Raw genomic sequence first — 25,701 nt, forward strand, 5'->3', positions numbered from 1 at the left:
CAAACCCACTGCCAGAAAATTAGTAGTAATTTTTGACTTAAATCTGTCATTTACAAAACACATAAATGAAGTCATACAGTCATGTTACATTCAAATACGCACAATAGCCAAAATAAAATCAGTACTTTCTCAGTCAGATCTGGAAAAAGACATACATGTCCTCGTTTTCTCCAGATTAGACTACAGAAACGGTCTGGCAGAAGGCCAGACCAGGCAAAGGGGCGAGGTTTTAATGATAGTGAGTAATCTCTGTGGTGCACACATGAAGATGGTGTATGTGGCCACATGGTGAATCACTTCACAGCCAGCTCGATCTTAGTCTGAACCTGTCAAATACGTCCGTTCTGTCAGTGCTTTCAGCGTACGAGTGTGGCACCAAAATCCACCTTCCACGTCCAACCAGAAGGCAGTAGGACATTATCAGATGAGAACATACTCAAACAGAACCGGTGGTGTTGTTATTATACCCCAGGGGACGGCCAGACGGCACCAGGTGTGTCCAAATGCAACGCACATGGGTGGCGTCACTCGAGAATGTGTCCGGACGGACGGCATGAAACACTGAAGGACGCTGCCAGTATCCACGTAATATAAGGAGCGCTGTGTGTATGTGTGTGTTTTTTATTTGCTACACCTTACCATGTGCCTCCTTTAGCTGAACCTAAGCATCCATGATTTTGTTGTTGTCTAATCCTATCCATTGTGACAGTCCACATTGGTTGCCATGTGCTGTTTTGTAAACATAGGGACCATGCTGCTTCATCCCACCATGTGCATTTGTTGACATTATGGTAATGGCATCCCAGAGCATAAACAGCTGACGCAAAAGGAAGCCTAAAACGTTGTACGTAGATGCAGAGGGGCACTGACAGAGAGGACAGAGTGGGATGAGAATGTGTTGCCACAGAACAGGCAGCACAGGCAGATGAACAGGCAAACAGATAGCAGGAATGGAGAAGCAGAGCTCAAGGTCGGCGACAGAAGGCCGAGGAGTTTACCAGGAGGTGAGGTGGACATAGACAGGGTCAGATACAGTCTGATTGAATAAGGCTGGAAAGTCTTGCATTGAAATGGCAAATAACAGTGTGGCAAAGAGTGACTGTGAGGCTGTGGTATATACTATACTGGTTGTGTGTAATTATGAACAGGTGATCTGAGTTGCCTTGATGAAGTGGGCATGACTGATGCTGAATAACAGCAAAGCAGGGTTAATGGAAAATTACTGAATGGGAGCTGGGTGACTGGGCATGCAGAGGAGAATAAGTGACCAGTAATGCTGAAGTGACAATACCATCATTTCATGTTCTTCATATCTAAAAATCAGAATAAATCTATAGCTTTGAGTGGCTCCAATTGCCTTAGCTTAATGGTAGTCTGCTCCTGAATGTATTCATATTAAGCAATCGTCACCAAGACATTATTTTGATTTTTCTGATTTATTTGCATTGGAAGTTTAGCAGAGCAAGAGGATAAAGACATGTTTACCAGCTACATTATTTTAGGATGAGAAAATAACTTGAGAAGTTTGTGGTAATGGTTGCTACAGTTTCTGACCTCTGTGATTTGGATAAATTATTGAAATTCAAAAGCATGAGCAAGAGTTCCTTCAGTTCCATTTGTTGTACACACAACATAAACCTATTGTATTGATTGCTAAAAGAAGTACAGTAGAATTTGACTGACACATGTTATTAACAGTGCAAAATAAAAGCCTTTCATCAATGCAAAGCATCTCTGGAATGTTCTCTGAATCTCATTAAATGTCTGTTGGCTTTGCTCACAGCAAGCTGCATACATTTATTCTTTTAATGTCTCACCAATTTTTCCTTATTTCTGTCCATGGAAAGGTCATAGGTGAGGATTCTCTGAGCTCTGGTCACTGTCGTGGCTGTCCTCCTCAGGCGTCGGTCTCGGTGAGCCAGCAGAGCACTTCAGTCCTACTATCTCTGAAAACTCAGACGGCAGTAACGTCCCTTTTTTCACATTCACCAGCTCCTTTTCTCGTGCTGCTGCCCCCTGCTGGCCTCCCTTCACACGCTTCCACTTCATCCTCCTGTTCTGGAACCATACCTTCACCTGAGAGGAAACACAGAGCAGGAGCACATGATTGTTATGGTTCTTCACCTTCTACAGTGCAAAGCAGGTTGAAAGGAGCTTTGAACATGTCAGTGCAGCTCAAGAATTTCAACCTGTCTAAGGAGCTGCTGATACAGTCCTACACTGCAATAATCCAGCCTGTTCTCTGAACATTCATCACTGTGTGATTTGGATCAGTCACCAGACAGGACAGGAAGAGACTACAAGAGACAGTAAGGACTGCAGAGAGAATAAGTGGTGCAAACCTGCCCTCTACGGAGAACTTTTACACCGTCCGAGTCAGGAAACAGGCAGGTAACGCTGCAAAGCGTCACACCCTGAACACAACCTGTTCCAACTTTTCCCCCTCAGTAGGCACTACAGAATACTGTACGCTAAAACAACCACACAAAAATCCAAAAGGATACTTTAAGATGCAGGCTGGAGGAGCCGGGGATCAAATCCTCGACCTTCCAATTAATTGATGACCTGCTCTACCTGCTCAGTACAGCCTCCTCCTAGACCAGCTCCTTTCCAGTTAACATCAGTTAAATAAATAAATATAAATAAATCTATTATATTTTATTGTTTAAATTCACACTTTTTTTGTTTAAAAACTAAAAAAATATTTGTCATTTATCAATTACCAATGAGTTGCTAACTTTATCTTTTAGCTGCTAGGTGTTCGCAAATAGTGTTCAGTGGGTTTATCCGAGCCTTTTGCTACAAACAGCTGTTTGTTGTTGCTGAAAACAGTTTAGTGGTGAGACTGGACCAAAACAGTAAAACTGTGAGCTGAAAGACACTAACATGTTTTTATTAAAATGCTTTTAATAAAGTTAGTATATTGAATTGATCATTGTTACTGATTTTCTCAGCTTTAATGTTTGGCTGTGGAGAGGCCATGTGTATTTTGATACTGCTATTAAAGAAAGAACCAAATCTGCCATGAGTTATAAATCTGTACAGTAGGTGGGAAGCAGGAGGTTTAACATAACAGTTAAGATGTTAAGGATCCAGAAATAACCCTCTCATGCACAGATTTATTGGAATACTACTGGGGACATTTGCAGCAGCAGCCAATGTGAGGGGGAGTGTTGAGGGACCTGGCTCCAGACAGGAAGACCTAAATCCTGGGTGAGTTGTCCTGGCTGTGGCGTGAGCCAAAACACTGATTGGTTTGAGCCAACAGACCTCCAAATGCTCTGTGCTCATGGGAGTGCTGAGACTGCAGGGTTGTTGTTGGAAAGAGGTGCTGGACTATCTTTAGACCCATACAAAGACATTCACAGGATAATGTAAAGCTAGAGTATAAAGATTTACACACAAAGCAAACATTTTTCAGGCATTTTATTCCTCCAAGACAGTAGAAGCCAATTGTTCCCACTCATAGGAAGTGACTGATCTTAGGTTTAAGCTTCTCTTAAAAAGATTCTTCTGTACAAATCCAGCCGGCTGAATACTAAAGTGACTAAAACTTCAGATAATCTGTCACTGAGAACTAAAGTTTGACTTCATTTCTGCATTTCATTTAAACAATCATTGCAGCATGAGATCCTAACACCAAAAGCCACCTTTTGGGTCTGCATGATACGCCACTGGACAGAGTCAGCTGAGAGCACAGTTGGACACAACAATTCGCGGCAGCATGATACGCGGACTATGGCATCAGTTAAGAAGGCAGCTGGACAGAACCTGTTGCATCCATGTGACGTTGCTGGACGGCAGAAGTCCACTGACAAATATGTGACAATTTGGGATGAAAACTGTTGGTGCTGCCAGTTCCTTTATGTTTTAAAATAAGAGCCAAAAATGACATAGATAGACCACACTTTAATTTTAGTATCGCACATAAATGAATGGAAACCATGGTTTCCTTTCAGATAAAAAATATTAAACTACCTGGCTTTGAAAAATGTTTAGTGTTGTTTTGTGTGTTTAGTCGACAAGTTACCTCCTGTTAACCACCTTGTTAATGAGTAAAGTAGCATCAGGACCGTCTCAGCACAATGACTGACCAAAAGACTGGTATGGCCCTTTCAGTTCTATTGTTTTAAATACAGTGAACAGATGGTCTATTTACAGAAAACCAGAAATACCAACACATTCTCATCCCAACTCATCACATGGCTCTTCGCTTTGTCATCCGTGTCTGCTTATGACATTTTAAGTATCATTCTGCATCAGCTGTTTATGCTCCAAGATGATGCTACCATGATGTCAGCAAATGCACATGGTGGGATGAAGCTGCATGTGGTTATGTTTAGACAACAACAGCACATGACAACCAGCAATGGAACGTCAATAAATGCACACACTGGGACGGATGGTTGTGATTGGGCAACAAAGTCACGGATGGGTATGTTTAGGCATAAGAGGCACATGGTAAGGTGTAGAAACCCCCCCCCCCCCCCCCCCATCAAATTCAAATGTGAAGCGAAGACCAAACTCACACATGAAAGTCTGTTGTTTGTTGGACCCATGCTGCCCCTCCTTCCTGCTCTATAGGCACACTCAGGCTCCTTATATTATGTTGTAATATAAGTGACGCCGCCTGTGCAGGCATCACGTAGATCACCTTGTGCTGTCCGACCATCCCTTAATGGATATCAGCAATGCCATTGGTTCTGTCTGGCCGCGTTCTTAGCTGATGCCATCCAGCAGCATTCCATGTCGTCAGCGTTCCAAGGTGCCTTTTTAACCCTAACCCTAACCTGCAAGCACTGACAAAGTGAAGGTATTTAAGGCTGAAAATAGTCCAAAGCAGACTTTTTTCACAATGACTGCTCATATAGCTGCTTCCAAACACTTTTAACCCTCAAAATGAACCAGCAGCAGGCTGTGTCGGTGTCCACATTAGTTAGTACTGCTAATTTCATACAAATTGTCTTTGTGAGCATTAAGAAAACCATTTGGACTGTGACACATAGAATCAGAGCATTAGGATGACAAACCTTAGTATAAATGTTTATAAGGTTTTATTTATGCTTGTCACATCTGCAAGGGTCGCAAGTGTCCAAGGGCCCAAATGGCATCACGCCCAGTGTGGGTCATGTATGATGGCTTTTTGCCTGTCTGTACAAATCCACCATGTCTAAAGATGCTGATGTGGATGGGCCATAAGGAGAACCCTGCATGAATCCTGTGTTAAAGATCCAAACATTTCCTCATTACCATTCTGCAGTTCAGGTCTGTGCAACCATCCCTGCAGAGAGCACAGCTGAGGCATAAACAGTCTCACACCCAAAACAGTCGTACACCTGGGTAAGCATTTGAACTCTGCTAAACTGAATGCACAAGCACAATTTACCACTGCTATGCATTAATGGTTTAAACACTGAAGTTTTAGCGGGGTCCCACCTTAAAACCTAGTATAGGACTGGACCATTTATGAAATGCTAGTAAACTTTTACTTTGTAACAAGGACTTGTAATTTGAAACAGAGGTGACCAACCATTCACAGACTTACAGTGCTGCACTACCCTGTTGTTGCAGCCCAGCCCAAAAATTATGTAGGCCTAAATACATGTTAAAGAACATGTTGCAAAACAGTACGCCAAGACATGGTCACACAGCAGAAAGGACCATCTTTCTCTGAAGCTTTACTCACTGATCAGCTCCTTTTGGATCTATTCAGCACAACCTTCCTCTCCCCTCCTCAGCTCCAGTCGGGATGTACGTCTAAACAGGACTGTTGAAGACTGCGCTGCAGTCAAGGACAATTTTGTCATTGTGGCAGCGCGCAGTCTGACACTGTAACACGTAATATTCAATTCGGTTTCAATCAGTGTGCCATTTCCTTATTCTTTTAGTGGCAACACCCGTTCTGACACTGTCCTTTGACTTTGTGCTAAGCTAAATACATCCCAGACCATGTCTATACTGAACACACACAGATGAAATGATTATTTGTTATTTCATCTGACCTTGGATAACACAGCAATTTTCCAAAATGTAGGACTTCTCTTTGACACAACTGATGCATTTAAGTCATTGAGTGCCACTGACGTATATATACCTCAAAGTGTGTTTTTGGCGGCTGGCACAAGGGGGCGCTCTCAAGCTCCCTGTGTGTAATTTTGGGGCAGCTGGGATTCGTAGTTGTAGTACAAAAGATGGTAGATCAAAAAATGAACTGGAGTAGTTGGGATTGGAGAGCAGAGTGATCTGTACGGAGGTGATTCGAAACCACAGCAATGAAGCTACATCAATTCAATATTGGCCCCCCAAAAAACGGAGAGGGTCAAGTGGCCAGTTGAATGAAACTGGCCTGTATTCAACTTCAGATAAATCAAGAATGGAACAAGGTGCAAACAAACATTTTTTTTTCCATGATGAAAAAGGGAGTTTCTTCTTTCATTTGAGCTGTTTGGTGTTTTCAGAGTCTTTGTACAAAATATTATGGGTCATGACTCAAACTGGCCACACAAGCCACTTTCCATTATATAATAGGGCTGACACTCAATGAGTTAACAGCACTCAAATTAAAAAAAAAAAAAAGTTTACGACTTTACCTTGTATCAGAGTCAAAGTACTGCTCCCTTTTTCACCACTAAGGAGCATCATAACACATTTTCTTAGACTAAAAGTCCCAAACCCTTTCCAGCTAGCAAGTTGTGGTTCTAAAAAAAATCTGAGAATGGTACAATGCAAGCAATGAAATGTTTTAGTAACGTTTTAAATGGCACTTAAAGTTAAGGTAACTTACTTGATGAACATTAAAAAATGTTAAATGTGTTTTCTTTTTGTTGTTGTTGTTGTTAACATATTACATTCCATTACATTTTCATAAAAAAAAGTTCTGTAATCTCAATCCTTAATAACATGTTTTGAATGTTGCTTTGAAAATGTTCCTCCTTTGTTCTCATATAACATTGTGGGAACGTTTTATAAAAAGAACATTCTATGATCTGTTACCTCTCAACACCATCAAAACATCCTCAGAATGTTGAAGATTAGATTAAAATGTTTTTTTAAACATTATTGTAACTTGTAGGTAACGTTAGCCAATGTTGTGGGAACATTCTCTGCTAGCTGGGATGTCTTTAAAGACAAAACATGACGACAGCATTACAGTGATGATTAATGACCTTCCTGGATGTTTCTGTTGGATCTCTACTCAAATAAGTAGGGTCAAACTATGACTCAAGTGACTATCAGTGAAACCTGCTGATTTTGTTGCAATAGCTAATGGCTGCCGCAGGATGTTAATAAAAGTCATGGCCCATTTAATCCCTCTTTAATTGTATTCCATGACTTGGAGCACAATAGCTGGGAAAGCTTTGATGACAATTTATCACTCTGCTCCTGTTCCCTCGTTCTCTGCCCTCACAATGAATCACCGTCAGTCAGCAGGTACCGTACTTGTCGTTCCGTGAGGTCGAGGTTGACAGCTATTTCGTAGCGTCTCAGTCTGGTCAAATAGTTGTGGTGTGCAAACTCGGACTCCAGTTCCCGGATCTGTTCTTTGGTGAAGGCTGTGCGCTCCTTCCTGGGCTTGCTGTTCATGTCTGACTTACAGCTCCCGTCTTGGGACTCTGAAATGAAAAACAGAACATTTTCCAACCACAGCTGAGTCTCCAAAAGAGAGAGGAGGAAGAACAAAAAGGGGGTTGAAAAAAAATTAGAGGGGTTTGACAAACTGCAGGGGCCTGTCTGAAACAAAAATAAAATGAAAGCGAGATGATTAGGAGTGCCAATCAGCTTTTATTGTGGAGATCTTTGTGTTGCATCATGTTATATTCCACCCAAGCAGGAAGTTTGTGTTGTATCGTCAGTGAAAACTAAAACTCTTTCGTCACACTATTGTTTTGGATTAATGTTCTCATTTTAGCACAGTTCAAATGATACAAAAATCAGGAGATGCAAAGCTTTTTCAGAGAAAATAAATATACAGCAAAATCCAAGTTTATCATAACTAGGCTCTATTTTTGTACTTTTGAGCATTATTTTGATTGGCTACAATAACTGAAGTCACTGCTTCAGCCAACATTTGGATGAGGGGCCCATGTGGGTAATAAATGGGCTGAAAAATGGGCCCTACATGTGATTGTCCATGGGTTCCATAATGGCCCCATGACAATTATTCACATGGTTGGGTTTATCCAATTAGGCCCCAGATAAGATGCCCATTTTGGATCCTTACCCACACAGGTACACAGGTAGCATGAGCATAACCCATGTGAGGCCCACATGGGTAAACCCAGCCGTGTGGGCATGTGGGCAATTGGCATGGGGCCAGTATGGAACCCAAGGACTCTCTCCCCCAGGATGTGTGCCAGGCTCTGATGCAAATTTTACACAGTGGCAGAAAGTGGAATTGCATTGTCCAGGTCAGTCATGTGATGCCCACAGGCCCAGAGAGGCTTTCCCCCACTGACTTATATTGGGAAAGGGATGTCTGTAAATCAGTGGAATTTTTTTGTGAGCATCAAAAGTCCCACAAAACGATTCATTTCAACATCTAGATTTAAGCCACCCAGGTTCTATAACATTTGGAAAATCTAAAAGAGCCACAAGAGAAAATTTTTCAGACCACCATTCAAGCTAGTGAAGCGCTAAACTGGAAATCAGTCGCTCTGCTGGCAGAAGTTACCCTGTGAGGTACACTTGACCACACTCGGCTAATGTAAGTCTCTAGTAGGCATACCTCACTGGCCAATAGATACAGGTATTGTGTAGGCTACTGTTATGCATCCATGAGCAGCTCTCATAGTAATGCATGAGGCTCCACCTTCATGGATATCTTTAATGCATTCATGTATAGGGCCCATTTTCCAGCCCAATTAATACCCATATGGGCCCCACATTCAAATGCTAAACCACTATGTGCAGGGCTTGACATTTTTTTGAAGTTTTTTGCTCAGCAGCCACTATGGCTTGTGGTTTTACAACATTATTAGCCATTCAGCATTTTCACCAGCCACAATTTGTTGTTAGGAAAATATTCTTTATATGATCAAAGTTGATTATGGTATGCTACAATGTACTTGCAGACCTACATTTAAAACCATTTTTAGTGTAAATGACCTCTGTAAATACCCAAATCAAGACTACAGAAAATATAGAACAATATCATCTCTTAACCTACAACAACAATGCGTGCAAAGCTTCTTTTGTATGAAATGCATTTTTCTAGGTAAGTGTCAAAATCTGTGCATCTGTATCCTATGGGATAGACTGATTATCATCATCCTGGCCAACAATCAGCTAGGCCAATTATCAGCTGCTGGCATTTTACCATTATTGGAATCTTTTTATTTTTTTATTTTTAATCTGACAGCCTCTAAAATAATGTAATTGAACAGTGTGTTACTTTGGCTTGATGCTGCCAACTGTCCAATCTGTAGCTTCATGCAGTGTCCTGCCCACAGCACCACTTGATTAGCTACACATCACAGGTAACAGCCTATCAGCACTGAAGGCTGCTGTCCACTGAAGGGCAAAGATGAACATAAACTGGACGCAGAGCTGTTTGTCAAATGTAAAGCAGAAGATATTACCAACGATGTAGCAAACATTAAATCCTCTATGGTGAAGTTGCAAAAACACAAATTGTTTGCTGGTAATGTTTTGATGTTCCTTTTAGTATATTAACTGAAAGGAGAAGAAGAAGAAGTGAGATGCTTCCTGGATGGGACCAAGAGATGTTTGTGTATATTCAGCCTTACTTCTCACTCGGAACTCGTCAAATAGTAATGCTCTCTCAGTGCTTTCAGCATACCAACATGATGCCTTAAGCCAACAGATGAGAACGTGCTCAGACAGAACAGGTGGTGTTATTATCATATGCTGATGGAAAACCGGAGGGCACTGGGTGAAACACTGAAGGACAGCATCATGTAATAATGCTGCTGGTTGCTACATAATATAAGGAGTGCAAGTGCTCTTATAGGGCGGATGGGGAGGAGGATGATCCCACAAATGGGAGTCAGGAGCCTGCTTCCTGTGAGGATGTGTGTTTGTTTTTATTTCTACACCTTACCATGTGCCTCTTTTGCCTAAAACTTACCATCTGTGACTTTGTTGCCCACACCTAACCATCGTGACAGTCCGCGTTGTTGTGTAAACAGAAGGATCGTGCTGCTTCATCCCACCATGTGCAGTTGTTAACATCACGGTAACGGCATCCTGAAGTGTAAAAATCTGATGCAGAAGGATACCTAAAATATCAGAAGTAGATACAACAGGTCCTGACAGAGCGGCACAATGTGAGGAGTTGGGATGAGAATGTGTTGGTATATCCAGCATACAGATACCACCTACCAAAGCAACACATTCTCACTTTCATCTAGTCACATATCGCCACATACGCAGTGGACATATACTGTCTACATATGAGGCGCTAGGTATCCTCCTGCATCTGTTGTTGAAGTTTTTGGACAACGTGTCAATTAACACCAGTCAAATCCAATGTGTCTTTTCAAAATACACTTACACAGGAAATGTACAGTTTCTGCTGGTTAGATGCATACAGTCATTTTCAAAATAAACCAAAAAAGTCACTAAAACACCTCATATTTACATTTATTTCCTTGTGCAACAAAAGTAGATGGTTAGGTTTGGAAAAAAAAAAACCCCAAAAAAACATGTTTTTTCTCCACATTCATACAGGAAACAAACAGCTACCTACAGGCTGAAAGTCTAGTGTTTGTGGGACCCATCCACTATCCTTCCCTCCCACGCTATTAGGACTTTCCAGCTCCTTAAGTCGTGTTGTGTCTTATGTTGTTGTTCAGCAGCGTTAGACAATGATGGTGCCTGTATGACATGAAAATCACTGACCAAGTGGTGGAATTTGACGACTTCAGAATGAGACCGGGCTGACCAAAGTGATTAGTAAGCGCCACTGTGTTACTTGCCGCTATCATATTCTACCCACATTTGGCAATTTGGCTTGCGCTGATGTCAAGCCCTGCCCACGTGTATGCATCAAAAATCAATTACTGAACATGAAAACTGAGCCTCCAGCTACATGAAGTGTGCTAAATAAAATCGAAACAGGTCTGCAAGTGGGTCTGTAAACTGTAACTTGTGTCTCCAACAGACACCGATAACTCAGTAATTTTACTGTTGCACTTTATAAGTTAACTTCAAATTTGTTAAACTTGCAGTTATTTAACCATTTGTCTGATTATTGTACTGCTTTTTTGCCTTGTCTAACAACTTTGTAGAAATGTCCCAAGATCCAGCCCAATATCTATAAGATTTAGCCATCCACAACCTCGCACCTCCATATCTTTCAGATCTCCTCCACATTGCCACTCCTGCCCGCCACTCAGATCCTCCTCTTCCATCCACATCACAGTCCCTTCTGCCCGTCTTTTCACAATGGGGAGCAGAGCATTCAGCAGCTCCGCTCCCCGACTCTGGAACTCACTCCCTCCTGACCTCCACAACACTGACTCCCTCCCACACTTCAAATCCAAACTAAAAACTCAACCTGTTCACACTCACATATTCCCACTGACCACATTGCACTGTTTAATTTTATTGTTTTAACATCAATTTTATTGCTGTGTTTGTTTTGTCATTGAATAAGAGGTGACCTTGAGTGTCGAGAAAGGTGCCTATAAATAAAATGTATTATTATTATTATATTATTATTTACACCGACGCCGGACACATATGCAACACAGATTTACATCCAGTGCCACAATTTATTGTCAGTGTAGGTCAGGTTTACGCAGGAGGCATTTACATTCACGTCACAGTCTGATAGTCAACCCTCTGAAACCAGGAATTACGTCAGTTTTTTTGTGCTGCGTTCAGACTGCTTTCACATGCATTTAAACCTTTTTATACCTGAGCAAATAGTTGTGATTTCTTTCGAAAACATGGCTAAAAATGACCAACTTGGCATGAGATGTCTCACACATTGCAAGGAATTAGGAAAATAAAACAACCTGAAAATTACTTTTTCAAAAGGGGGAGAGAGAGGGAAAAAATTGTAGAAAATAATAACTAAGTAAGGGGAAATCTGCAGAAAGCTAAACTTATAATTACCATTATTTATTATTATTAACTATTTTATCTATATTTATTTATTATTTTGTTTTGGGTTATTTGTTTGCTTGTTGATGTTTTTACTTTTTTAAAAAAAAAGATTTTTCTTTTCTTTTTTATTCTTTTTCTTTTTTTTTCAGGACGTTTTGTTTGCATTCAGTGTTTCTGACCAAAAAGCATTGTGTTTATCCTCAAACAAACCTGCTGTGAATGTATTTACTTCCCAGGAAAAAATTGCAATTTTAAAATTTAAACCTGCATTGCTTAGATCTGTGATTTCACCTCTTCCTGCCTTTTGTTGATGCATACTTTTCTTAGTGTGTTACCACCATGTATTAACAGTGGAAACCATTTACAGGAATATGCATGTGTTTCTTTGTGCATATGCACAAGATACAAACAAATGGCTCATCAACATCAAAACATGGCTCCATGGCCCTTTTAGTGGTCAAAATTCCACAGGCTACCTTAAATATTTGCTTTTCTTTTAACTGTAATCACAATTTTTTCCAGTGCTTAAGTGTTTAACCACACCTTAGCCATCTGTATTTGCCTCAGCCACAATCTTTCCTTAAATCTAATCCATGCTGTAGGAATTTCATTTCATTACATTTCACTTATTAGGATCCCCATTAGCAACAGCTATTCCTCCTGCAGTCAACACCAAGCACATTACTGTACATACTCACAAAAAAAAAACATCCCGTGACCCCACCTCCAGTTGCATTCCTGGTATGATAATTATGCACATTTGAGCTCAGACATAGTTATCTATATAGTACTCTTGACAATATGAAACAGAAATGTTTCTTATAAAGTTCAGCAAAGAGGCAATAAATTGCTATTTTACCTTCAGCCAGGGTAACCAGTCTTTCTGTTAACATTAGTTCTGTATGTGCATCGAAGGGCACAATGTGCTGCTTTAATCTGTGCGATCTGCAATTTCTTAATCTGGTTTACAGAAGCACTGGACAAAATCACTGAGTAATAGTCCAGATGAGCTAAAACAAGTGCTCTGATGATTTGTAGACAAGATATGATTTTCTGGGGTAAAAATTTAAAATATTTCCTACTAACTGAGAGGCCTCTTTTCATCTTATTCATACTTTAAGACCTGAGCAAATTGGCTTGGTTTCTTTCAACAACATGAGAAGAGAGCAATGAGCAACTTAACAAGAAATGGTCCACAAATTAGTGATATGTTACTAAAAAGGTGGAAAAATAATTGTAAAAAAACAGAAACAGGAATTAAATAAAATGTAAAATAAAAAGATAGACAAATAGACTTTTTAAAATATTTTATCCTAGTTATTTCATATGTTCTAATGATTCTCTGTTCCCTCTTTAAAGCTATTTTTTCAGGCCATTTTCTTATCATCTTTTACTCTTTTTTTTTATATTTTAATTATATTTCTACCCAAGTTGCTGATTGCCTTTTTACCATGTTTTTGAAAGATATCAAACGAATACATTTGCCCATGTTTCAAAGGTTTTATTGCTAATAAAGGGCATCTGAACACAGCACATGAAAATTGTTATCTTGGTATCCATGTTTCAAAGGGTTTACCAATTTATTAATATGCATAGACCAAGATAATTTACTATCTAATGTTATACCTATTAGTTTGGTCTCATGAATTTATAGGAAAGACAAAAATGTCATTCATGTTTGGCTGAATCATCCAATACTACTTCTAATAGAGCTGTAAAATTTTTGCAATTAAGTTGATGAGTACAGTCTAATAATATTTACTGATTGAAGTGATAGCCAATAGCTGTTGGAATAAAACTATATTATATCTGAACATAAATGTGGAATATGGTCCTAGTTATTGGGATCTTTCAGAATAAAGGGAAAAGCCACATGTTAATATGAGTTTTAAGAGGCACTTTTTACTCCTCCTCGACAATACTCATGCATATAAACACTAAGCTTTCCCCCAATTGTTCGTGCTTTAATGGTGAAATCATATTTTCCCTGCTCATATTGTCTGTCACTAAAGGCATATTTCAAGTAGCCCTTTTATGTATTTGTGGTCAGTGAATGGTGAAAATGAATGGAGCGTTTTGAAAGTAATCCTTCATCGAGAAAAAACACTGAATAATAATTTCTACTGTGTTCTCCAGTCCTCAGTGCATAAATCCAGCTGACATTTCATTAGCTGTGTAAATGTGGGATGTGCTGACAAACCACAATGTGCCAGGAAAGAGACGCTGTCTGAGCAGTAATGTGACACTACAGACACCCAATGAATTCAACAAAGACACTGGCCACTGGCATGTTTCTAGCCTTTTGTCATATTATTTTTGATTCAGTGTCATTAATGACTTAAGATCACATTCTACTAAGTTTCTTTTTTTTTCATTTAAAAGGATGTGTGTTTTTAGTCATTCCGACAGTTGAACTCAGCGCAGTTGATAAATATGAAAAGTATTTTTCCAGCTTCACCAGCCACACAGCCTGATCTCTGCAGGTCAATAACTATGTATATTTCATCATCACTAGTTCCTTTTTTAAACATCAAGTCCAGAAAAAACTAATAAAAGTGCTGTGGCTTCTCTGAGTGCCAATGAAGTTAGAGCTAGGAAATTGGATTTGGGTTAGGCCGCTGGCAGCTTCACTGTATCCTTTCGAAGTGTTCAATCTGTCAGTCAAAGCTCCTTTTCTCCTGGCCGGGACGTTAACTCGGGGGAATCGGAAAGTTCTCAACTTGGCAACAGTTCAGCGCTGCTCGTCAGCAGGGCTAAATGATACACATACAGTGCCTGCTAAATCTTCTGGATATATCCTGGACATGATGTGCTCTTTTGTGTCCTTTAACCATTCATGGGAAGCACATGTGTGCAGATCTTTAAATTTGATGTCAGGAGGTTAGGTTTTATGCTGCTGATGCATCACCTACACTTTCACACACTAACTATTTCACCAGGGAATCCCACCAACAACATGGATGAATTTGTTCAGGGCCGCAGTTGAAGACAGTCAGGTCATGACCTCTGTGTTTTGTCTGGGATTTTGGGGATTTTAACAATCTGGAGGAAGTTTACATTAAGCCTTTGACTCTTAGGCCAGCATTGCTTTTCTTGTGCTGCATTCAGACGCCTTTTATTAGCGAGCAAACCGCTAAATCCTCAGAAAATTGGTTAGATTTCTCTCAAACCACAGGAAAAAAACATAATAAGCAACTTGTCCTGTTAAAAAAAGGTGACAAAGAAAATAATCTGGGGGGATGATTAGACATCATCAAAAAGTCAAAAAATGTCCAGAGAACTGTATTTATAATTGTCTTAATTATATATTTAAAATTATGTCAAAGGGAAAAGAAAAATACATATTTTTAGTACTTTCTTGGGGTCATTTTCTCTGTTTTTGTTTTGTCCTTCTCTTTCTTTTTTTCAGTTTTTTACTAATTTTGGCTCATTTTTGGGCCATTTCTTGTTCAGTTACTCTTTGCCTATTTGCTCAGCTTTTAAAGTGAAAACTACTCAGAATTCTAGCTCATACTGACTAATAAGCAGTATATTAACATGTATTATATGCTACATAAATTCCACTGTTGCCTATTATACATTAGATCCAAAATAACATATTTGCTATTCACTTAAACATGGAGAAAAAATATATGGAAAATGAGCATTGGCTCTCACTGTTTATTAATGTTGAAAAATTCTTCAGCATATATAGTTTAGCTGATGTTAACGTTGGGATGTAAATAAAGGTTTAAGTGCTCAGTAACATTTATAGTTTCAAGTGAATTGAGAATTATAACCAAAAGTGGCACTACATTTTCATACATTTTTGTTTGTTTATTATTTTCCAATGACATTTAAATTGACTAAAAACAATTTTCAGTCTTCATCATCACTTTTACAATTAATAACTCTAATGTCATCAGACAAGACACTTGTCTATTTAATCTTAATATTTAATCCTATACTTGAAAAGATTTACAATAGATTTATACTTTATACTTTAAAAGAACCCAACAACAAATTCAGCAACAATATAAAGTACAACAACAAGAACAGGACTGAGATCATTTAGTTGCTTCTGTCTCAGGAATATTTAAAAATGAAGAATGACTAACGGGATATCAGTTCTTGAAAAATATTTATGCAATTTTTTGGCTGTCTTTTTGTCTTGTTATTGGTACATAATTATTTAGGACTCAATAATAAGCTGGATAACTTGTTAAGATGAATATTTGTTCCTCTTAAGACCATTAAGCATAAAGTTGTGGTGCTTGTACTTTACTTGAATGTGTTCCTTTAATGCTACTCTACACTTTACTTCACCATGTTTCTTTTAATTTCACTACATTTTTCTGAAAGCTTTGCTTACTAGTAAACCAAGAACTTTGCATAAAAAACAGGAAGTGTTTATATATACTCAATAATAAGCTGGATAACTTGTTAAGATGATATATATATATATACATATATATAAGGATGTAAAATTGGAAATCTTACTTCATTCAGGAAGCAGGTTATGTAAGGAGACTCATATTTTTGCACAGTAGTGAAAATTGATCTGTATATAAAAATACATTTTTTGGGGTAACTGTTCAAAGTTAAATACATAATGGACTTCCTGATCTTACCTGAGCTATCATTCTTGCCTTTACTCCTTCTGTGCGAGTCATCTGAAGACAGACTCTGCCGGCCATATTCCTCAGACACGCACGACGCCCCCATGGGGTCACCGCTGCCGCAGCCGGGGCTGGTACCACACAGGTTGGGGCCCCCCGAGTACAGTTCTGGGGCTGTGGCCTCGAGCGGTGGTAGGCAGACTCCATGCCGAGTGTTAGGTGAGAGCATCTGCGTTGGTGCAGGCCAGCCAGGCGGGTGCTGAGGGTGGAGGGGGTGCTGCTGCTGTGGCAGGTGGTCTTGGTGGGCTGTACTGCTGAACACTCCGTTGTCCTCTCCTCCAGAGTAGCCGCAGGGGGGCGAGGAGCTGGGTACATCCAGGTAGGAGACGTGGTCGTGGTCGCTGCGGCCGTGCAGGGTCAGCGGTGACTGGGTGATGACAGGGTGCAGGCCCTGGGCTGGGGCGTGAGGGCTGCGCAGACAACCAAACAAAGAGTGATCCATGGTGGGAGTCCTCTGAACCCCAACTCCTGCCTCACAGACTCAAGCAAAACTCCCAAAACAGCTAAAAGAAGAAAGGAGAAAGGAGTCAGGGATGTCGGCCGTCTAAATCCCAGCTCCTCTCTGCAGCCTCTCTCAGTTTAGACCTCCAGACCCCCAAACTTCCCAAAGAAAGCCTGTTGTAGGAAGGCAGAGATGGTGGCATTGAAAAAAAGGTCTCTGGTAATCCTGAGCATGCAGACGGCTGACAGGCGGATGGTGGGTAAACAGTGAGAGGCGGAGGAGGATCTCAGATGACAGCAGAGAACGCCAGGACCAGTGTAGAAGGACAGGGAGCTTCCAGGGAAGTTGTGCTGGAGAGGGAGGAGGGAGGGCTGGGGGTGTTATATATAGTCTGTAACCTGAGAGGTGGGCTGGGTCACTGGCTCACTGCTACTGACCACATGCATGTGATCATCCTCCAAAATGCAACGCACAATAAATCTGAACCATTCCTATAGCACTGCCTCAGAAAAGTGGGCAATTTATTTTGGAGCTGAGCTATTTGACCCTGCTGGAACTTTTCTAGGGACTGCGTTTTATCAGCTTTTGTTTTTTAGGCTGTGGAGCTGCAGAACTTAGAAACTGTGCTTTCACAGTCTGTTGATCGTTAGATGGAAATCCAATGAGCTTTACTCTGAAATTATTTGGTAAATTTGCTGAAATATTGCAAGTGATTAAATACTAATAGATGGTTTTCTGAAGTTCTACTCAAATATCTTAGATCAGTGCTGTGGATGGATTTTCCACTGAATAGCAACATTAGGAATTCATGGTAACATTTCACGGCAGATCCACTGAAGACATAACTTTGCCTCATCAGACTTAAGTCTCAGACTTAAAGTATTAATACTTGACTTGAACTTGACTGCTGTGGACCTGACCTCCAAAAGACTTTAACTGTGACTTCTTCTCAAAAGGACCAAGGTCTGCAAATCAGATCGAACAGCAAATCCAACATGTTCTCATCCCAGGTCATCACATGTTGCCACTTTGCAGTGGACTTCTAAGTCTACATATTATACTCTAAGTATCCTTCTGCGTCTGTATTTACGTTCTGCGATGCTGCTACCATGATGTCAACAAATGCACATGGTGGGATTACGCTGAATATGGTTATGTTTAGGCAATAAATGCACATGGCAACAAACGCCAGGACATCAATAAATGCACATGTTAGGACAGATTAACCATCTGTCTGGATTAAAGAAGGAGGTGCATGATAAACCAAAGATAGAGGATTCATTTTGATAGAAACTGCTGTTACAAATCACCATAAAGCCAGAATTGAACCCAATGCTGGTCATAATAATAGAAAACAACCAACACTGTGTCTTGTATGCTTTGTGATGTCCTGAGAGAAGGTCTCATATGGGGCTGTGTTAGCACCCATAGCATCATGGGTAACTTTTGAAACAACACCATTAATACTGAAAGGTACATACAGGTTTTGGAGCAACATACAAAGCCATTCAGAGGTCTCTGTCAGGGACCTCACTGCTTATTCCAGTAGGATGATGCCAGGTCATGTTTTGCATGTGTTACAACAGCATGGCTTTGGTCATCAGTTTAAACATTAATATAAATATAAACATAAATATATATATTATCTTTGGTTTGTAAACATAGATCCAAAAGCATTTGCCAATTATTCAGGTAGTAAATGGTTACTTAATAAATACAAATTTATTGCAGCCTGTGACACACGCTTTTCTTTGTCCTTTAAGTGGAAGCTGTTAATGTGTTAGTATGACTATGTACGTAACTTGTATGTACTGGTGGTTGGCTAGTTTTTTGTCATCCTATAGCCAGAAACACTTACACTTACTATAGTTAGAAATTTTAACCCTTTGTGACCCGGATCAACGTCACTTTTCTTTTTTTCAGATCTCAGATGAAGTACCTTTGAACCTTTGAAATCTGAGCATATTGGTTTTGGTTGTGTAGAAAACACAGGGAAAAGGACAATGAGCAACTTGGCAAGAACATATCTGCAAATTGGTATATTTGGAAAATAATTTTTAGAAAAGATCAGGGAAAATGCAAAAATTAAAAAAAAAGACTAGATTTATCATTATCATAATTATATATTTTACAGAATTATCATTATTTCTAATTACTTTTTCAGGTCATTTTCTTTATTGCTATTGTTGTTGTTGTTGTTTTTTTACTTTTTACAATCATTTTTCTTTGTTTCCCCCCTATTTTTTTGGGACAAATTTCTTGTATTTTTTACTCTTTCTTTTTAGTTAGTATTTTGGTCAAATCCTCTTAACCTGCATTTGAATATTTTTTCCAGTGTTTTTAAAAGAAATCAGTTGAAATTCCTCAGGTTTCAAAGGGTTAAATATAAAAGCAGTTGTACTTATGTACACAATATGGTCTAAATGTGACTGAATGTTCACATTTAGACCATATTTGACAGGATTTGGATTTGCAATACAGGCTTTCAACCAAGAAATTTAGACGTGGTTTCTCAATTAGGCTCTAAAATGATCGGCTATAATTAGCACATTGTAAAGGATGAAAGATCTCACCAGTAAATCCCAGTTAAATTATTATGGGATACAATCAATATCAGCTGGTGAAAAGTGCTCACTTCTGATCCCATTTGAGTGTCTTTTATTGGTGACCACACAGTCATTCTTTAAACATCTTTTCAGCAGAAAAATGCTTGCAGGGATAGTCCAAGCACATGCACCACATCCGGTGGTCACGTTAAAAGTTCTGCAGCAAAAATACTGTGTTTACCTAACAAATTAGGATAATTAGTAGCTCTGTAAAGTAATCCTTCAGCGTGGGCCCACAGTGCATATTAATACTGCTCATATGGTTTTATTTGTGCCTTAGCCACAACTGGACTGGCCCTTCAGAGGTGTGTGTTTCTCCTCGCTGTGTGTCAGCTGCCCGAGGCGCGACTAATACCCAGCCTCTAATTTGACAACTCCCAAAGGGGAGGAAGTTTTTCACAGTTGAGTTCACTTCATACTCTACTACTCAGTAATCATTAGGGTGTGTGTGTGTGTGTGTGTGTGTGTGTGTGTGTGTGTGTGCTGAAACATTAGATGGTGTACCTTTCAGATTTTTTTTTTTTTTAACTGCAGACGACATCCCTTCACCTGGCTGTGTCAGCTTTACAGTGTAGTTTGATTTAATCCATATGGAGTGATGATGAAAGTTAATACCACACCAGTATTTTTTGATTAAAACAGAAAATAACCAGCAGTGTTTCATTTTATTTTTCATGCCAAACAATTCCACATATTTATTGTTTGTTCAGACTCTACTGATTAATGCTGACACAGTACCATGTAGGCAGTTAACAGGCACATCGCTACACCTGGGCTGGGGGAGCTACAGCCATGTCACAAATCTGTGAAGCCCCAGTTAACCCTTTAACACTGATCAAAATCAGTTTTCTAGTGTCGAATTCAGATGCCTTTCATCAGCTTTTAAACCTCTGAAACCTGAGAAAAATGGTTTGATTTCTGTCAAATAAAAAGCAAAAAAGATAATGAGCAACTTGTGAAGCAATGTCCTGAATTGCAAATAATTCATAAAAGGTGACAATAGAATGATCTGAAAATGAGTTTGAGGGAATTATTTGATATTATGAAAAAAATAACAACAAAAAAACAGGGGGAAATGACCAAAAGAATATAGATATTATTAATTATATATTTACAATTGTGTTGCAGAAAAAAATTATACATACATACATACATATATATATATATATATATATATATATATATATATATATATATATATATATATATATATATCTTAGGGCTGTGTCAAACGATTACAAATTTTAATCAGATTAATCACAGTTTAAAAATGAATTAATCATGATTAATCACCATTCGAACTATGTCCAAAATATGCCATGTTACACAATATATTGTTGTGGGAATGTAAAAATAAATGACAGAAAGCAGATATATACATTTAACATACGTATGTTTATTTATTTATAACTAATCCAATGTGGTAGGATGGTGTTATTATTATTAACACATAAGTAAAACCACAGGAGGAACAGAACAGAGCTTGAACTGTTTGCAATAGTTTGAAAGGGTTTAAAACAGTACTCAACTGAACAGTCACTTAATGTAGTTTTTAATCATCTGAATCTAGCCTACACTAGGCACTATGGTTCATCCATATACATTTTTCAGTTCACAGAACACACTTTAGATTCATCAATCAGCTTAAAGAAACTATATGCTCTCAGGCAAAGACAAATAAGAGCTCCATTAATTTTTGACGCAGAGCATCAATGTAAATAAGATTAAGACAAACATTCTTTCTGTAACAGACAATACAGTTTTCTTTTTTATCAGACCAAAAGAACATGGCTAACACAACATGGCCTACACATACATGTGGTCCTCTTTTGTATTCATACTTCAGCCAGTTGCTGAGGCAAACCAACTTGTCCACATTTTCTGAGAGCAAGGCTGACCTCTTCTTGTTCACAATGTGACCTGCAACAGAGAACAGCCTCTCACATGGGACTGAGGATGCAGGAGTGGTCAGATATTTGCGAGCCAGCAGGGCCAGCTTGCCATGGGCTCCTGCATGAGATGCCCACCACTGCAAGGGACAGTCCTCCATGCTAGTGGTGGGCTCTGCCCTGTACCTTTGTATGGCTCTGTCAGGCTGTACCACTTCCTCTGATTCAGAATCTGAGTCCATCTGCAGGAGAAGGCTCATTTTCTTCTTGGGTGGCCCATCTTCAGAAGTGTGTGGAGGTCTTCTGGGTGATTCTTCACGCAGCATGCCAGCAATCTTGCACTCCAACCATTCTTGTATATAACTTTAATTCCATGGTTCTGTTTCTTGCACTGTTACACTGTTACTTGTGTTACTTGTTTTGTTTTGCACTGCTAGACTCGTACTTTTTATATTTTATATTTTATATTTGTATCTTCTATTTTATCTGTTTTTTTTCTATATTTATGTTGCACCAACCCACCAGAACAAATTCCTCGTATTGTGTTAACTATACCTGGCAATAAATCTTTTTCTGATTCTGATTCTGATTCTGATTCTCTCTCTTGGGCACACTCTTTAAGTCTTTAAAATGTGGATCCAGGGCTGTTGCAATCTTGAGCAATGCATTGTTGGTGTGTTCCTGGCGAGAGGCTAGGTCTAAATCTCTAAATCTCACCACATATGCAGGGTCCTCATCAGAGACTTCCATACACAACGCAAGTGGCAGAGGGCAGGTAGTACCACAGAGCAGGAGACATAGGCCTCCCCACCCAGAATCCCTGTTAAATATCTGCAGTGGAATAAACACACACACACACACACACACACACACACACACACACAAGGAGGGACAGAGAGAGAGAGAGAGAGAGAGAGAGAGAGAGAGAGAGAGAGAAAAAAGGAAAGACAAGTAAATTACTTGAACACAAGTTGTTACATTTAATAATAGATTAACCATTAATAGTCATTTGATAAATTTAATTTCAGCCTACAATGAATGGTCACACTATGATGACGGGCTTACCGGCAGGGCTCTAGAAGGGTCTCCAGTCACTGGAGTTTGTCCCATTCAGGTGGCGTCAGCATAACAAGTTTCTGCTTTTGTTTATCCAGGGTGGCTGTTATTGCTGCTTGATTGCGGATCAAGCACTTGACCATTTCCAACGTGGAATTCCACCGCGTTGGAACGTCCTGTGTAAGTGGCTCCTGCTTCGGTCCAAGTGACAGTTGCTCTGCATTCAGCTCCGCTACGTTTGCTGGGCTTTGCTTGAAATGGCCCACAATTTTGCAACACTTGGCCAACGGACTGACAAATCCGCTGTCAGCGAGACTCTCACAGTGATGCTTCTCTGTAAGATGTGAGCGATACAGGGCATGTGATCGAATGGTAGAATACGAGCCGCAGCGATCATAATGCGTGCACTGTCAGTCCCTACTGTTGTAACCTTTTCTTCAATTCCCCACGTACGTGCTACAGTTTGGAACTGTTCTGCACATGCCTCCGCAAAGTGACGTTCTTCTGTTTTCATTATAGTTAGTGCAAAGGACGTCAGTTCCCATGCTTCAGTGATTTGATGTGCAGTTACTCCCAGGTAATTGTCATTATTCACTGACGTCCAGTGGTCTCCGGTCAGGGCGACATATTCCGCTTGAGCTAAAACCGCTTCTTTTTTCTTTTTTTCAGTTTCATACAGTTTGTGGATTCTAGTCATTATCGTGCCTCTTGTTGGTGGCTTGGAGGACGTGTCAAGGGACAAAACTTTCAAAACAATGGCGAAGCCCTTGTCTTCAACGATGCTAAATGGTCGACAGTCCTTTGCAACCCATTTGGCAATTGTGTTGGTTAATCTGTCCGAGGAGGACTTGCTTAATGGCCTGCGTTCATTCAGGGTGGTCTGACGCAAGCCAGGCGTTGCACTGGAAGCCCCAACAAATGCATACTTAGCACTGAGATGATACTTTAAGCTTGAACAGCTTCGGTGAAACTGATACTCCTTATTGCAGTGTGTGCAAATTACTATTTGTTTATTTATAGTTCCATCTTTGTTCTTTTGAAAATTTAAAATTCCCCATTCAGACGGCCAGCCTGTTCTTGCTCCATTGTAGAAGGATGCGGTGAGTTGAGTGAGTGGAAGTATGGGATTCATGGAGCGGGTCATCTGCGCATGCGTTAAATGCGTCAAATATTTTATGCCACTCCTGTCTCTCGTTCAGGAGTGGCTTGACATTAAGAATGTGACTGTTGTAGCCCCTTTCCCAAAGACGTCTTTGTGTGGTGGCTCTTTATGCACCGACACCAGCCTCAGTCCACTCATTGTGAAGCTCTCCTAAGTTCTTGAATCAACTTTCTTGATAATCCTCTCAAGCCTCATCTCTGTTGCTTGTACACCTTTTCCTGCCGCACTTTTCCCTTCCAGTAACTTTCCATTAATATGCTTTGATACTGCACTCTGCGAACAGCCAGCCTTTTCAGCAATGACCTTCTGTGGCTTATGTGGTCATTTTGGATTTAGTTTTATGTTTGTTGTTTACTTTTTACACTTATTTTCTGGTAATTTTTGGTATTTTTTAAACTTATTTCTTGTTCATTGTCTGAAATTATATTCTAAGAAAACTGCATAACTTTCCCAGAGAATTGGGGAATGTTATCTAAGATCAGTTCATTTGGGCAGTTTCATCTGGCAAAGATGTTTTTCAATTTAGCTCTTGTGGTCTCATCTGACATATTTTTGAGGAAGACTATCTCGATATAACGTGAAAAATAGTCCACAACTACCAACCAGTTCTGTTTGTTCAGTTTGCATACGTCAGCCGCTACTCTTTCCCACGTGCAACTGGGTAATGGAGTACTGATCAGGGGTTCTCCTTTCTGAGTGGGTTTGGACTTGGCAGTGTTTACAGGTGTTTCCTATTTCCTGAATGTCGCTGCTTATTCTGGGCCATCGCACTCTACACTCAGCTCTTTCTCTGCACTTCATAATACCTCGGTGTCCATCATAAATGAGTAACAAAATCTCAGGCGTTATCTGTTGTGGCACCACTATTCAATCACTGTACACCAGGGGTCTGGTAATGTGAGAGAATGTCTGGAGGTGTAGGAGGCTTTTACCTTGTCTGGTACCCTCACTGCATATTTGGGCCATCCTGTCTGCACAAACTGCTGGACCATCTGCAGTTCCGCATCCTATAGAGTCTGTCACTTGTAAGTTCTGCAGTTTCTATTATCACACCCTTGTTATGTCCAGAAAGGGTATCTGCTCAGCACTTTTCCTGCCACATGCACAGCTGTGGGGTTGGAACGCATCACATGTAGAAATACTGTCTGACACCTCACAGGAACTGTGTGCAGATCTTTATAGTTTATCAGGGGGATCAGGGGTTTATGATTAAATGAAGTTGCATGAAATTTAAATTAGCAGAAAATGCAAATACTCAATTAAGTGCCAGTGCCTCACATTGCACTAAAGACTGTACTTGACTAAATGTACTTTGTTAGACTCCATCACTGGATGTTGCTCATTCATCAGTCTGAGCCTGCGTTGTCCAGTGTTGTGGCTCCTCAGAAGAGAGAACTGTTTTTTCAAAGAGCTGATTAGAGCTCTGTGTGTGTGTGTGTGTGTGTGTGTGTGTGTGTGTGTATATGTATATACATACATATATCCATGGAATACTACAAAATCAGTGGCACATTTGCGAGTGATGTGCGTAGATTAGATGATACTTCTGCATCATAATCTTTAAAGCCTCTAGAAACCCAAATCACCAACAACTTTCTTAATATGTAATTTAGGGTCTTACATGCATAATAAAAAGCATAACATTAGCCTCAATCCAAGTTTTTCACAGTTTCTTGAAGCTGGGTTGATTTGGATTTTGGTTTGAATTTGATTAAATTGATTAAAGTCAATCAAAAATTCAGCTGTCAGTTGATAGTAATTTAACATGCCAAACTGAAATCCCTCAACTCTCCTTTCAACAGGGTGCGTTCAGAAA

The 25,701-nt window shown here is 39.8% G+C and overlaps 1 protein-coding gene across 1 annotated transcript; it reads right to left on the reverse strand.

Annotated features, from left to right (window-relative positions):
* Positions 1-1,455: 1,455 nt before the first annotated feature.
* Positions 1,456-17,225, reverse strand: LOC121958229 (homeobox protein MOX-2-like). Its single transcript, XM_042507100.1, has 3 exons — positions 16,683-17,225; positions 7,441-7,613; positions 1,456-2,076 (listed from the first exon to the last, which is right to left on the reverse strand). The coding sequence occupies exons 1-3, from the start codon at positions 17,170-17,172 to the stop codon at positions 1,849-1,851; spliced, it is 891 nt and encodes a 296-aa protein (XP_042363034.1). The 5' UTR covers positions 17,173-17,225; the 3' UTR covers positions 1,456-1,848.
* Between the last annotated feature and the right edge of the window lie 8,476 nt (positions 17,226-25,701).

This window comes from Plectropomus leopardus, chromosome 18 (genome assembly GCF_008729295.1).
Source record: "Plectropomus leopardus isolate mb chromosome 18, YSFRI_Pleo_2.0, whole genome shotgun sequence".
NCBI classification, from domain to species: Eukaryota; Metazoa; Chordata; class Actinopteri; order Perciformes; family Serranidae; genus Plectropomus; species Plectropomus leopardus.

What these genes read in the sequence shown, in the direction of transcription:
- LOC121958229 (XM_042507100.1), bottom strand. Translation starts at nt 17,172, where the DNA reads ATGGATCACTCTTTGTTTGGTTGTCTGCGCAGCCCTCACGCCCCAGCC. An exon ending in AGGCAAGAATGATAGCTCAG is followed by an intron (nt 7,614 to 16,682) that starts GTAAGATCAGGA and finishes TTTTCATTTCAG; the next exon opens with AGTCCCAAGACGGGAGCTGT. An exon ending in TCGACCTCACGGAACGACAA is followed by an intron (nt 2,077 to 7,440) that starts GTACGGTACCTG and finishes GTTTCCTCTCAG; the next exon opens with GTGAAGGTATGGTTCCAGAA.